General features: G+C 42.9%; 1 protein-coding gene across 1 annotated transcript in view; it reads left to right on the top strand.

Moving 5' to 3' along the window:
• Window positions 1-7,528, top strand: part of syn3 (synapsin III) — a gene marked incomplete at both ends in the record, with an annotated part of 85,303 nt that extends 77,775 nt beyond the window's left edge. Inside the window, 5 exons of the mRNA XM_079183746.1 lie at window positions 132-206; window positions 930-1,032; window positions 6,064-6,220; window positions 7,108-7,273; window positions 7,405-7,528. Of these exons, the coding sequence (XP_079039872.1) occupies window positions 132-206; window positions 930-1,032; window positions 6,064-6,220; window positions 7,108-7,273; window positions 7,405-7,528 (625 nt within the window). The remainder of the gene's footprint in view (window positions 1-131; window positions 207-929; window positions 1,033-6,063; window positions 6,221-7,107; window positions 7,274-7,404) is intronic.
• Between the last annotated feature and the right edge of the window lie 6,574 nt (window positions 7,529-14,102).

The raw sequence follows: 14,102 nt of genomic DNA, 5'->3' as shown, positions 1-14,102 counted from the left end.
TTGAAAAATGTCGGGTCTTCGGTCGCTCCTTCCGTCCGTTCCTCAGTCAAGGAACCGACTGAGTCCGGTCTTTGGTCGTCACGGCACGAGGAAGGCTGATTCATTTATCTGTGTTTTTCTTTGATTTGCAGGAGAACGTCCATCTCTGGGAACTGGAAGGCAAACACAGGCTCTGCCATGTTGGAACAGATCGCAATGACTGACAGGTGAGCTGACTCAGAGGCACTCTGGCTAAGTGACGACTACCTGTTGTGTCTTTTATACCCTCAAAGACGTCTCTGTTTATGCAAAATCTCACATCTATTACTTCCACATACCTACACAGCTTTTATGTACAGATACTGAGTTTTGCATTGTTGTTACGTCACTATTGTCCTATTATTATTATCATTATGTGTTGGGGTTCTCCATCCATCCATCCATCTGTGCGTACGTCCCGAAGATAACATCTCAGGAACACTTTCAGGAATTTCTTCAAATGGGGCAACTGAACTCAAGGATGAACTGAACAGATTTTGGTGGTCAAAGGCTAAAGGCCAAAGGTCAAAGGTCCCTGTGACCTCACGTCTCTCCCGTCCCTGTGAATGTCATATCTCAGGTGCACCTCGAGGAAACTTCCTCAAATTGGGCACAAACCTCCACTTGAACTCAAGATCAAACTGATTAGAATGTGGTGGTTAAATGTCTCATAGGATAAAACGATGAAGTCATGATATTTTGGACTGACATGGATGTAAACTGCAACTTGACTCCTTGGCAGAGGCATACTGTACAACCGCGAGGCCAAAATTCTAGTTTTAGAGAATTCTAGTTGAAGGTTATTTGTAACTATGAGCCCTGTGAAGTCCAACCCGCCCTCTATGGCATCTCCAGACATTATTGGGTCTTCAATTATAGGTTTATCAGTTACTGGTGTCACTGTGTTCCAGATATCGGCTGTGGGTGGACTCCTGCGCGGAGATGTTTGGCGGCCTAGACATCTGTGCGGTGAAGGCCGTCCACGGAAAAGACGGCAACGACTATATCATCGAGGTCAGTTTGTTTTCACAATAATCCCCCAAAACCCCAAAAATATAGACAGAGTTTTAAGGAAAAGAGACTCGCTATCAGAAATACCTAATATTTTGCACCTTTTAGTGTATTTACGGAACACTAAAGTCTATCTTGCTGTGTGTGATTAGAATTTATTTGCACCGTATCGTGTGTGGACCGGTTCTTAGTAGCATTGCGTGGTAAAACGCCAATTCACTGTGAATGTTACCCCAGATTCAGTCTCCTTCCCTGCTGATAATATGGTGAAAGGATATCAACAGGGATAGGGTGTAGCCAGACTTGATGGCACATGATCACCAGAGCCTTGAAAGAATGATTAGTTCGTAGACCAAACACAGGCAGGAGAGCGAAAACATCGGGAGTCGGCGGTTGACTCACCGCGTCTACTAACGCAGCCTGTTTATTTTGGGTCCGCTGGCAACGTTTGCCGTCTCCTCGTGCAGTTTCCGGTTTGTACACAAAACAAAGTGGCTGCTGCTTGACCTGTCACAGCCAATTTGATGGAGGTTTTCTTTCAGTCTAAATAGTTGTGTCATTCCCCAATGGGACGAGCGTGGCGGTAACGCTGCCTGGGACAGAGATCACACTGGGGGCCTCCTATGCTGTGAATGCATTCGAGGGTCCGTAACATCACATCATGTAAGAGTTTGTTAAAGCTGCTCCAATCGCAGGCCCGAGGCATGACTTGCTTTCTCTCAAAAGGAATTACTCAGTCTGCTATCAGTATTTAATTGCTGCACACATTCTCTACTGGCACATTAAAACGACTGCTAATGAATCGTAGCATTGCCTTCCAAAGTCCTCGCACGGGAACGACTGAACAGGATGATACATTGGGGGGGGGGGGGGGCTTTTAGGATTATACCCAGGAGAGAAGAGAAATAGTTATGTAGTCTGTTCTGTTTTTCCATCGTGGCTTCCTATGTCTTCAAATCTGAGGAAACAGGCCGATCGGGGACGTCTGATGTGCCCGTATTTAGCTCGTGACCATGACATCACACTCTCTATCTACACGCTGGGTGAGCTCAGCAGTGAGAGAATAAGCCTCTTTTTTTAGACTCAATCTCAGGAAATATCTCCCCGCTCCCCAGAGATGCGTACTCTTATAGCCGGACTGTTAGGACAGAGAAACTGGTGACACAGTCGAGTAACAATGTTCTCTCCGACGAGCATCACTTCCTCCTCCTCCTCCTCCTCCTCCTCCTCGTCCGCTCTATCTCGCTGTCTCCCTCTAACCCTTCAGCACGATGGAATTTAATTAACAGGGAAGAGCTGCCGGTCCATCACAGTGGGAATCTGTTTTTTGTCCCAGACAAAGACATCAGCCATGACACCTCTCCCTAATGAAAAGTAATGAGCTGCTCAGGGGCACTTCATTAACAGTTTACCGCAGCCGGTATTAACTTGGAGCAAACTCCGGCTTTGTGTCCGTTCACTGAAAACGTGTAGAGACAATGGAGCAAGCTGTGTGACAAGACACGGTGTCCCACAACAACGTGACACGGCAGCGTCATGTCAACATGGCATGACGGTAATTAGACAACACGACAATATGACAGGAGAGAACGGACATGACGTGACGCAACAACAACTTGGTGATGTGATTTCATACACCACAAGAGTGACGTGACATTGGGGATCTCATCACTTTCCATTTAATGCTTTCATCAGGTTTCAATCAACATTTTGATTTGTCCAAAACGTCCAACACTTGTCAGCCTACCTGCAAAACTTTCCATCAGCCTCAGCGGTATTTTGTGTTCAGTGCGGATTAGCAAAAGTTAGCATGCTAACAGACTAAAGTGACCATTGGAAACATTACATGTGCTAAACGTCAACATGCTAGCATTGTCAGTGTGAGCATGTTAGCATGCTAACTTCACACAATGCTAGCTTTCCAGAGCTTCTAGTGTGTGTGTGGCTGCTAGTCATTGCATACCACAGAGTCCAAGGCGTTTTATTAGCCTATTCGCTGTGAAAATTGTCAATACAATGGATAGCGCTAGTCTCAAACGGGGCTAATGAATAAAGGACACTAGCAAGAAGCCGTCGTTTAGCTAACTACAGCACAATCACTACGGTCTTATCTGTCGTACATCCTATCATTACCTACCATCCCCGATTCTTATCTGTTTTTTGCTATCTAATCTAATTTTGTTGTTTAAGTTCCGCATCTCTGTATTTCTTAGTTTATTTGTCGCAAAGAGCTTTGTCCTGGGAGACAAAGTGAATGTTTCTCAGATGCGATTTTGGAAAAAAAATTAAATGACGGATGAAATTCTCAGAGTGGGTGTGTAAACGTGATTGACACAATGAGTGGTTGTATTGAATTTTAAACGTGTGCCAATTTTGTATGAAAAACTGCACTTAGTGTGCAAAGGCCTGTAACGTGATGCAAAGGTTTACATATTGTTGTGACATTATTCTGCTTTTTACTACATTTACTTGATGGATACAGTTGTGAGTTACTTTAAAGAAGATTCTGGATTTTACATACAAAACAAAAGATAAAATAAGCTATGATCTAAAATGTGATGCTTTATTATCATTTAAATAGTATTTTATTCATTACTAATAATAGTCCAGTAACACATGATGATACAACGCTTTGCTAGGGGCCATTTCGTAACCTTATTTTTACTTAAGGACATTTTGCTGCTCGTGATTCCTTCCAAAATCATGAATACAGGACTTTAACGTGTAATAGGGTAGTTGTAATGCGGTTTTACTACTTTTATTGAAGTAAAGGATCTTTTACCACTGGTATAATATATCATCTTAAGATCTGCCATATGACACAGATGGCAGGATGTCACGTTATATTAGAGCACAGCCACGACGTGCATTTTTTGGCAGAGAGTGACAATTAGAGCACGAGGCCTTTTTTAAAGCCATGACTTCACACGACAAATTGATGGAATTGAGACAACACGCGTGTGACACGATTTGACTCAAAACCACGACACGATTTGACTTGACGAAATGACACAGCACAACACGACGATCATGACTCAGCGACACACTGGAGCTCTTTGAACGACGGAGACGGAGACGGAGACGGAGAGATCACAAATAAGAGTTTAGGAATACACAGCATACTCAGGTAAACTATCCATGAGCTTTTTATTTTATTATCTTTAACTCTTTTTCAACTTTGAGTGAATCATAAAAATACAAACGTCGCTGTCTGAAAGCTGAAATTGTTTTTCCCAGAGAAACACCACCCTGTGCCCATCCCTGTACCCGCGACTGCACCGTCATATTCACATTTCACATGTGCTCTGTGAACGCTCCCATGCAGCCGGGTACATTGTCCAGACAGCACTCTGCAGCTCAATAAAAAAAAATCTGCAGAACAACACCTCTGTGTTCCAGCAATGAAAAGGCCAGCGGCAGCCCCCGTCTTCTGCTCGATGACTCCGTATCGTCGTAAATCAACAGGGTGGATCCCGGCTCTGCTCGCCACCACACGCCGTTTGAAGTGGGGCCTGCCGGTCGCTTGCCAGGCCTCGGCTCGGTCCCCTGTGGTAATGACTCAGCTGGCCAAAACACCGAGCCACGCCCCACCACCGAAGTCCTCGCCGAGAGGCTGGGTACACACAGAAAAGGAAGGGCTCTCTGGTATTGGTAGTGGTTTTGTGTGGAACAGTATTAACCCACATGGTGAGATCTCAAGCTACTCTGAAAAACAAAGGAAAAAAACAGTAAGAACCCTAGTTACGCTAAAACACAGTTTGGGTTTTAATCAGGATTCATTAAAGTCAAGCATGCGTGAGAAAATCCGGTCCGGCAAAGATTTTAATTTTATTGCGTGGTTGGTCGTCTTTCCACATGAAACAGGAAGGGCTTAACCAAAGGGACCCGAATGAGACTCGGTCATGGACGGTGTGGCCGGGTCTCACCGAAATCGGTGTCGTGTTTTATTGGATGGAACTTTTATATACTCTGCAGAGTATATAAAAGACTTGCACTTCCACATGCTGTAGCAAAGAGAGTGGGGGCTTTCATACAGATGGTTGAACAATACACTGTAGAATTTCATCACTTGTGTGATTGACCCTTCGCTTAGCCACGCCCCCTTAGATACTGTACACCGGGCGTCCGCATCCAGCAGCCCACACTACTCTGCTCCTGTTTGTTTTGGTCTCCCATGTGCTCTGTGGCTCTGCAGCGCACGTGTTTTGTGCATGTGACCTCAACTGGTGGGACTTTTTTCTCTGTGAGGTTAATTATTTGTGTACGGCAATGGATGTGGTCTGTGCCCGTCCAAGCCATACCCCGGGCAACATAATATTTATGAACGGAGTCACTTTCTGTATCTGCTGCTCACTGGGAACTGTCGGCCCCCCTTTAGGCCAATCGGAGGGCGGCACAGAGAAATAGCTGACGGTTTGAAAGAAACACCTGTTCAGTTTGTCTCCTGCTTAAATGGAGAATGGGTCAGTCACTCTCGACATTTTTGCCCTCAAAATGACGCATACATCACCTATGCACGTACACACTAAGCTTCAGACAGGAATTCTATTCCATTTTGTCAATTCTGTGTCCATCTGCAGGGTCTCAGACTCTTAATTGAAACAAAAAAAGCTGCTGAACTGGTTGCTGCTTTTCTATTGAAAGGATTAAGCAGGACCGATCCAGGACAAGGGGCTTTCTGAGGAGTGGGATGGAGCATGGGAACAAGCAGAAAAGTCAGTGTCAGGCTCAGTGCATCCGGCAGTAAATTCAATTAAAGGCCAGCATGGTGTTGCATAGCTTATATTGTCTGAGCTCAATAATGGCGAACCACTGTGGGGAACACTGTTGTGTATGTGATCTCTGTGAAATGACTCATCATTGCTGGCAAAGCACCACAGAGTCCATTATCGCTGACATCATTTGGGCTCCGAAGGCATCGAATCTTCACGATGAGAGGTCTAATACTGCCATCTAGTGGAGTAAGAACAACACTTCAGTTCTTTGGTGAAGCCATCCAGGACCCTGATTGGCCGTTTTTTTCTGTCCCTCCAGGTGATGGACAGCTCCATGCCCCTGATCGGCGAGCACATCGAGGAGGATAAGCAGCTGATCACAGAGCTGGTCATCAATAAGATGGCCCAGGTGCTGCTGGGAGTGTCCACACCTCAGCCTTCCTCTGTCAAGGTACATCAGACACATGAGCTTTTATGTACATAGGTTAGTCAGACTAACCTAGCTTCACCTAAAAGAAAAAGTAGAATCCTCCTTTTCTTAACCTCTGCCCACTGATATTTGTTGTACAATCCCAAATTCCAGTTTAACTGCCACCTGTATTAACATTAATAATACTGCTACTACAGTCTGTTACTGCTGGTACTACCACTGCATGCTTTATATACATATATATATATATATATGTACATTCTTGGTCATAGTGTTTCAGTATTGTTTTAGCAACCTGTGGATAGTTTACTCTCTAAAGTAAAAAGAAACAAAGCTAATCTAGTCCAGTACAGTAGTGGAGTATATTTAAATGTGGCTACTTTTAGGCCAAATTGATGATATTTTTGGCTTTGAAGTAACTTGTGTTGCAAAATAAAACAGAAATGATAATAAAAAAATATACAATTGAACATCTTAATTAAATCTAATATAAAAAGCCTCTATACAGTAATTACTATTATAACTACTTCTGCTGATGTTCCTGCTGCTATGTACATTACTTCTAATGCTCCCCTTGAATCTCAACATCTCACAGATTTCATCCAAGAAATAGAACTTTGTTTTTGAAGGTATTGTATTACATAATGTCTGATGAATGAGCACAGTGTAGAGCCTTATGTGAAAGATGTCTGTGTGTGTTCAGGTGGTGTACCATTAGCTAGTACATGCATAAACATTTGAAATCTCATTCACTGCACTGATATCGCTGTATCGTTCTCCATCCACAGACCACACAGCCCCGGCGAGGTAAGAGACCCTATTTTTTGTCGTCGTCGTCGTTGTTGTTTGTGTGTTACTGCAACAAAGTGCTCGCGGCAGCAGAGGGCATGCCGAAGTAAAAATATCTGTAATATCTGTGTAATTCATGTGTAGCGACTGCAGGGGGACACCGCTCTGCTTCCGCCTCTCCATCTCAGTCGGCCCAGGGTTCCCCTCAGCGAGCCCGATCAGCCACCACCTCACCCAGCCAGGCCTTCCAGCCCGGCCCCATCCCCGCCACCTCCGGGCCTGGAGCTCAGAAACAGTCGCCACAGCTGAAGTGCGTCCACACCGTGGTCCCAGCAATATGAAAATAAAACAACGTTAATGAGCCAAATGGCTTTTTTTTTTCTTCAATTTTCAAGTATTAAGCATTTATTCCTGTCAACTCTTGCTCTCTTTACCGCGCAGCAAATCCCAGTCGCTGACCAACACCTTCACAGAGACGTTACGAGGAAGCCTGACCGACGACGAGGCCAAAGCTGAGACCATCCGCAGCCTCCGACAGTCCTTCGCCAGCCTCTTCTCCGACTAAAAGCCTCCCCAGAAGCTTCCTCTTTCTGTCAGTTGTCAGGTTTGAAAGAAGAAAAAAAACCAAACCCTGACTGGTTAATCTGTTATGGAGTCTCCCTCCTCCTTGGAGCCTCAGCTTCCTGTTCCTTCTCCTTCCTTTCTCACTGTTTGTGAAGTTTAACACCTGGTGCAACCCTCTCTCCTTAGATCAATGATTCACCTATCACTAGAAAGGCCAATAGACGCCGAGGGCTCAAAGATGAGGGCTACGGTGTGGACTAAAGATGCCAAACTTTAAATGGACGTATTAGCGTTTGTCTTCCTCCCGGGAGATTGTAAAGAGTCGTAGGATGTCCGGGCGGGCGTAGAATCTAACCAGATCCCATTCAAATTTCTACAACTTTTACTCAGATAGATGATTAAGTCTGTTCTATCTTTGCTGTTCATGCCAGTTAAGAACAGATGCAGAAATAGGCCCACATGAGCATCAATCCAGCCGTTATTTTGTCAGTCGTTTCTCTATTTATACCCATACTCATTTGTGTTTTTATGGAACAGCACTGCGGCACAGCCCAGTGATCATGTTAGTGGACAGAGAGGTTTTCAGGCATCTTGATGCTTTAATTTGAAAGTGGGAACAGTTTAAAAGCATCCATAGAAACATGTAATGACCCTTAGGATTTAGATCAGCAGTCAGCTGATGGCAGGTTGGCCTTTCTAGTGATCAATTATTACAGTAAATAATCATCGAGCTCATACTGCTTGGTATATAGTCGTTGTTCTGCATTCTGTTTGTCCAACAAGTGAAACTGTTCATTATTGGGTTCTCTCTAATTAGTTTATATATATATATATATATATATATGTATATGTATATTTATTTATTTCTGAAATTAAATGTATTTAAATTTTTACTTTAATTGACGCACAGCTTCCAAACTGTTTGAAGATGTCTAAGGCAATATTCTTATTTGAAACTGTTCCGGTCCGCTCACGACAAATGTACTGAATCCTCACGGTTCACCAGCGATTTCAAGCATTTTGCCAGCAGCCGCATTTCTCAGACGTCCGCGTGCTATATAGACACATATTGGCTTACGTAGTGACTCCTCTATTCAACATTACCAAAAGTGCTTTTTAATACCCCCCCCCCCCCCCTCTCCCCCTCCCCCCTGCAGTGGGTCAAGAGAAGAATCACACAGCGAAGCAACCTTTTGAGCTTGTGGTCTCACAAGGTGCGAACGCTGTACTGGCTCACAGCCATCGTCTTCCATCACAGCTCAGATCTTCCCCTGTAGCTCTTCTTCTCTTCTTTTTCTTAATGTGTCCACTGTGTGTGTCCTGTGGGGGGGAATCCCGCTCTGTGTTTTAAAGGTGAACAGTGAGGATGTAATATAAGACTTTTAATGTGCTTACATTTCTACTGAGATGGAGAAAATCTATCATCACATCTTTATTCTCCTTTGTTCTCTACAGCCAATGCTAAATTGATCATCGTCGTGTTTTTTATTTTTTTGTTCTTGGTCGTACAACATCAGCAATGGTAGGAGCCAAAACAGACATCCTCTTTCATCACGCTTTGGAACTGCATGTAAATGTTCAGTGAACGTCATTCGTACAGTAGAGTCCAATTGGTGTTTTCTAACAAGGTCGCGATCTCAGCTGTTCTACAAAGACAGCTAAAGCAATGGTAACGCTTCATTTTATGGGTGCTGCAAGTTCCTAATCATTTCCCAAGGATAGAAATATAATATATAGACTGTGTTAACTCGTGGCATAGGTATCCAGAACCAGGAAATGTTGCTATTTACAGTATAAACGGTACTTCCTTTAACTGCTCTAAGGATGGGATCTACAATTGTTTTGCAATTGTTATCTGAATTTAATGGAAAAAACAATGGACAAAGATGCAATTTAATCTTTATTTATTTGATGGAAACTTGGTTTGCTAACATCTCGGGAAAAGAAGTTTAAGCTACCTGTGGCTTTATTTGACAGTGGACCAACTGAATACTGTCACAATTGTCCTTATAATTAGCACTAAATTATGTCTTTTACAGGAAATGTAAATATTCTTCCATTTCAAGGAAATAATTAGGAAGCCCGTAAAATAAATTGTCAGTAAGGTATTTCTTCTCAAAGTAATTCCTTGGTGCATTCAAGGTGCAAGAGATTGATGGTATATTTGGCTTTCCATGCAGAGCAATGTGTAAATTATTCTTTTTGCAGGAAGTTATCAAGCTGTCTTGTAGTTGTGCTACAAACTGAATACGTGTAGATGTGTTTTTTATTCAGAAGGAACTGGAGTAAAAAGAAATACCCCAAACAGAAATACAATACAAATTCTATATTTGGTAACTTGTGAGCAGTGTGCAGTAAATGGACGATCGGTGATAATAGTAATAATGATGGTGATAATAATAATTGTAATAATCATAATAATTCCCCCCATTTTGAGGTAAAGTGCATGAAGCTGTTTAAAAACATTAGTGATGTGTTCGGGTGCGCATGTGTGTGAAGTTCAAGTTGTAAATTTACCATTATGATTAATAATCATACTACCACAAAAAAAAAAGAACTGCCCAATTTTTTGCAATAATTATGTTGATAATAAGTTCCCGGATGATTTGATTTCAAACTATGGAGCTTATTTCTTTGAGAGAGGCTGTTATTTTTTTACCAAGCTTTTATTTGATACTTGGCCAGTCTCACTGGCAGAAACATGAAACACTAACATTGTATGTTCATGTGGGCTAGCTTGTCAAAGTACACACTGCTCATAACTAACAACCGTACAAAGCGATGATATGGATGGAAGTTTTACTTCTACAAACAGTTGCTCTGGAGGCGAAACAATCTGATTGGTTGCATTTTGTCATTAGTGGGTGGAGCCACAGAATCACAGTTAGGCTAGTTAATGGATCGTTTGCTAAGCCCCACACTCTTAGTTGCTGCCTGTCAAGCTTTCTGTTCTTACACAACGAATGTGGGTCGTGTCTAAATGGTTACGCACAAGTTGCGAAAACTCTCGCGAGACTCGCTGACCGACGACCTTTCCTAATCGTAACCGCTCGAGATCAATGCCTTACCTTAAAGGTGCAGTAAATAGGATGCAGAGCGCGAATTTAGCAGCAAACAACTATTTGTGTTATGTAAATATATATAGTGGAGAATGAAGTCGCTCTCCCTCTGTGTGTGTTGTAATGCGAGCTTCCCCTTGCCTTGTTGACATAGCTTAGCCGGGCGTGCTTTAAATGCACGTTCGTGCACGTGACGCTGTTAGCATCGTCATCTACGATCAGCTCGAATGTTGCCAAGTTGAGAGCTGTTGAGAAGCAATCAAAATGCTCCCAATCTCTTCTTATGCACCTTTAACCATTCAAGGTCAATGCCTAACCTCAGCCATCTTGGGAGCGATTCGCAACTTGTGTTTTTCTTTCCTGTTCAACAAAAACTTGTCTAAAATGACAACTGTTACGAACAGATTTTATCAGCTGTAGCTAGCTAATTAATTAAGCTAACATTAGCTCCATACGTTGGTTGACAACACTGTCTCTAACTGACTTCTTAATGTTACCAACTGACTTGTTTTAAAACAGTAATGCTGTAAAATGGTGCACTCGATGGCTACATACATGATATTGTGCCAAAAAACTGAGCACTTTGGCGTTAAAGGCTTTTAAGATGAGGACTAACCAATGTCTTTCGCCCGTATAATGCTATCTCGGGTAATGTTGGCTGGGGTTTATTCCTCAAATCTAATGTAAAGTAAGTCAGAGCCGCTAATGTTAGCCTTGACTTCATGTAGCATCCAGGACCAGCTTCCACAGCGGAGAAATATTATGCATTGGATGTGTGTGTTTTTTTCTTTGTTTTTAATTACATAATTCGTAACCCCACAGAATAATGTCATATTGAAATGCTCCGCATCCCTCGAAGTTACACAGGTTAAGGTTACCAGGCGGTAAGCTAGTTAGCCGGACATGCTAACCGTAGCTGCTTAACTTAGAGCAGATTAACGCATTGTTTCATCCGTTCTTGTAGATTTTTGTTAGCTAAGATCGGACAAATGCTGTTCAGGCGAGGGGTTTAGTCTTTAGCACAGACTTCCTGATGTTAGAGACATTTTCTTTTTATTGACATCAGGTTTTAACAACGCTGTGTTTCTTTAGCTCGCTCCAACCGCTCTCTCCGAGGATTGTTTGTAAAAGCAAACTTCTGATCTGCAGTCGGCTTTCTCTCTCAGCGTCTTGTTATTGAGCACTTTTTGCAAGCCTTTCATCACCCTTGGCACTGTGTCAAAATGGACCAAATTAGTATTTCATTGCGCGACCGCTTGAAGGTGTGAATCATATTGTTTTGTCTTTGTTGTAAAGACACCTACCACTTAGTATATAATACTGCAGTGTGATAAGCCATAACTTAACCGTAAGGATTTACTGTCCCTTATATGCCACGCAATAATGGCTGTGACGTCACTGATATATTGATTTAAAATCACTGTGTCCATTCACTACTAAGACATTAGGAGGCCTGTCCTGCCCTTCCGAGGCAGTAACTGAGAAATCCTACCACGCAGCTTAAGTATGTGCTACTTGTACTTCTGTCAGGATGAAAGATACTCTTCGATGTCACCACAGTGTAGATCTGCTTTTTATTATATCTGTTGCCAGATAAAGTCTCTCAGTTAGCCGTTATATCTTAACAAACCTGATGCTTTTGATTTGACTCGATTGGAACTGAGCTGCAAAAGGTGATGAGTAACTACCTCAAGTTCAGCAGCGACTCTGCAGGAACTGACTACAGCGTGGTAGTACGGGAAAAAGATTTTGTGAAATGAGACACCCGTTGTTAGTGCGAGAAAGGGGAATGAGAAAATGCCCCGTCAGAAAAAAAAAAGGGATTAGTTGGATGCGGGGACTGTGGGAAAACAACAATGTGGTGTCTGTGACGTCAACCAGAGGAGGATCGGAGATTTCCTGCAACATCCAGGCACAGTCAGCAGGATGGAGACTGTGAAGGCCTTCCCTGTAACAAGCAGCACATCATCACTCAATCACTCCCCAAATATACACCTTTACAAGTCTTTTTCAGTATCCCCCTAATGGAGCTTTTATTTGAAAGTATGCATACAGACCGTAACAATTTTTACAGAGTGTTTCTCGTGTATGCTTTACCTCATGTGTACATACACAGCAGGTTGGTCTGGCCCCGGTACCCATTTTTGTTTTGTTCTGTTTTTGGCGCCGGCACGTAGTGAAAGGAATCCTCCCATCAAGAAGAAAATAAAGCTGAAGGAGAGATGTCTTTTAAGAACTTTTACTCGGCCTCCAGAGGCTTCCTCACCGGAAACTGTTGATGTCACAGATGCCGCATCCGTGTTCTTTAACAGTGCGCTCATTTCACAAAATGTCCTGCGACACAAAGTCTCATCTCTTCACCCCCGTCTTTCTTTCTTTTTTTTTATTTCAGTTAAAAATGATGTGAAATTTGTGGGGGAAAAAGGCAATTCTCTGCTATGTTTACCTTTTTTTTTATTCTTCTTTCAGTCATGACATGGTTGAGTCTCGAGCTCGGCGTCTGGTGTGTTGAACTGATTCATCACAGTTGAATATGCAGCCACGCAGACTTGCCATTGAGTAGTCCACTTCAAATGTGGTGTTTGTAAATGAGAGGCAGAGTGTCATTGCACTGGTTTATTTGCCGATATTTCAGTCCACTGTGCCCCTTCCTCTCTGCTGAATGGTGGATGGTATTGTATGGTATTTTAAGTGTATTAACGTTCTGTATATTGGTGTAAATGTGGCATGAAAACCAACCCCTCCTGTGTGCCTCAGGTGTGTCAACTCGGTCGTCACGTGATCTCAATGTCTGGCTGCTTATTTGTGAGACGTGCGATGCATCTCATGTGTTCCTGTAATTCATTAGTATCAAGATGATTTAGTTTTCTGTACTTTTGTTCTTTTGTCTGAAAAAGCAAGATCTCTGTTATTAAAAGTACCAACTTTTATTACACCTGTGGTGCATTCCAGTCTCTCTCAGTCATGCTGCTCGTTTCTCCATGTATGGTCACTGCAGCACAAGTCCTGGCTCTCGCTCATGCTTTTAATAAATCCTGTTTCGAACACGCAACGGAATACGTGGAGATAATCTCAAAATCCCCATTTTTTTTCTTGGATTACTGCCGTAATTCATTCCTTCTTGGCACGAAGCTCGGGGCGTTAAAAGCCGACTGGCAGCGCGAGGCCCCCGGAGAGGGAAACCTGCTGCTGCCTTTCATCTGCTGCCCACTTCACGTCGAGCCTTCAAAGCGAATAAGGCACTAATGTTACAGAGGTAATATGAAACACATTCAGCTATGAATATGTCACTGCTCAAACAAACGGCGTCATCACGCAGATATTCCTGAGACCACTTCATGCCTGAATGTGCCTTTTAGGATTACGTTTAAAGCTGCCATCATTCGTCTTTTATTTAGTTTTGCCACAACATTCACTCACAATATTATCGCTTCATCAAACTGACAACTACTAATTTTCCCTTCCAGCAGATGTGGAGTAGCATTAGTATTGATTGAATGTGACTCCAACATTTCG

Source organism: Pholis gunnellus (assembly GCF_910591455.1).
Source record: "Pholis gunnellus genome assembly, chromosome: 22".
NCBI classification, from domain to species: domain Eukaryota; kingdom Metazoa; phylum Chordata; class Actinopteri; order Perciformes; family Pholidae; genus Pholis; species Pholis gunnellus.
The sequence above is the reverse complement of the archived record's forward strand: the minus strand, read 5'-3'. Positions and strand labels throughout refer to the sequence as shown.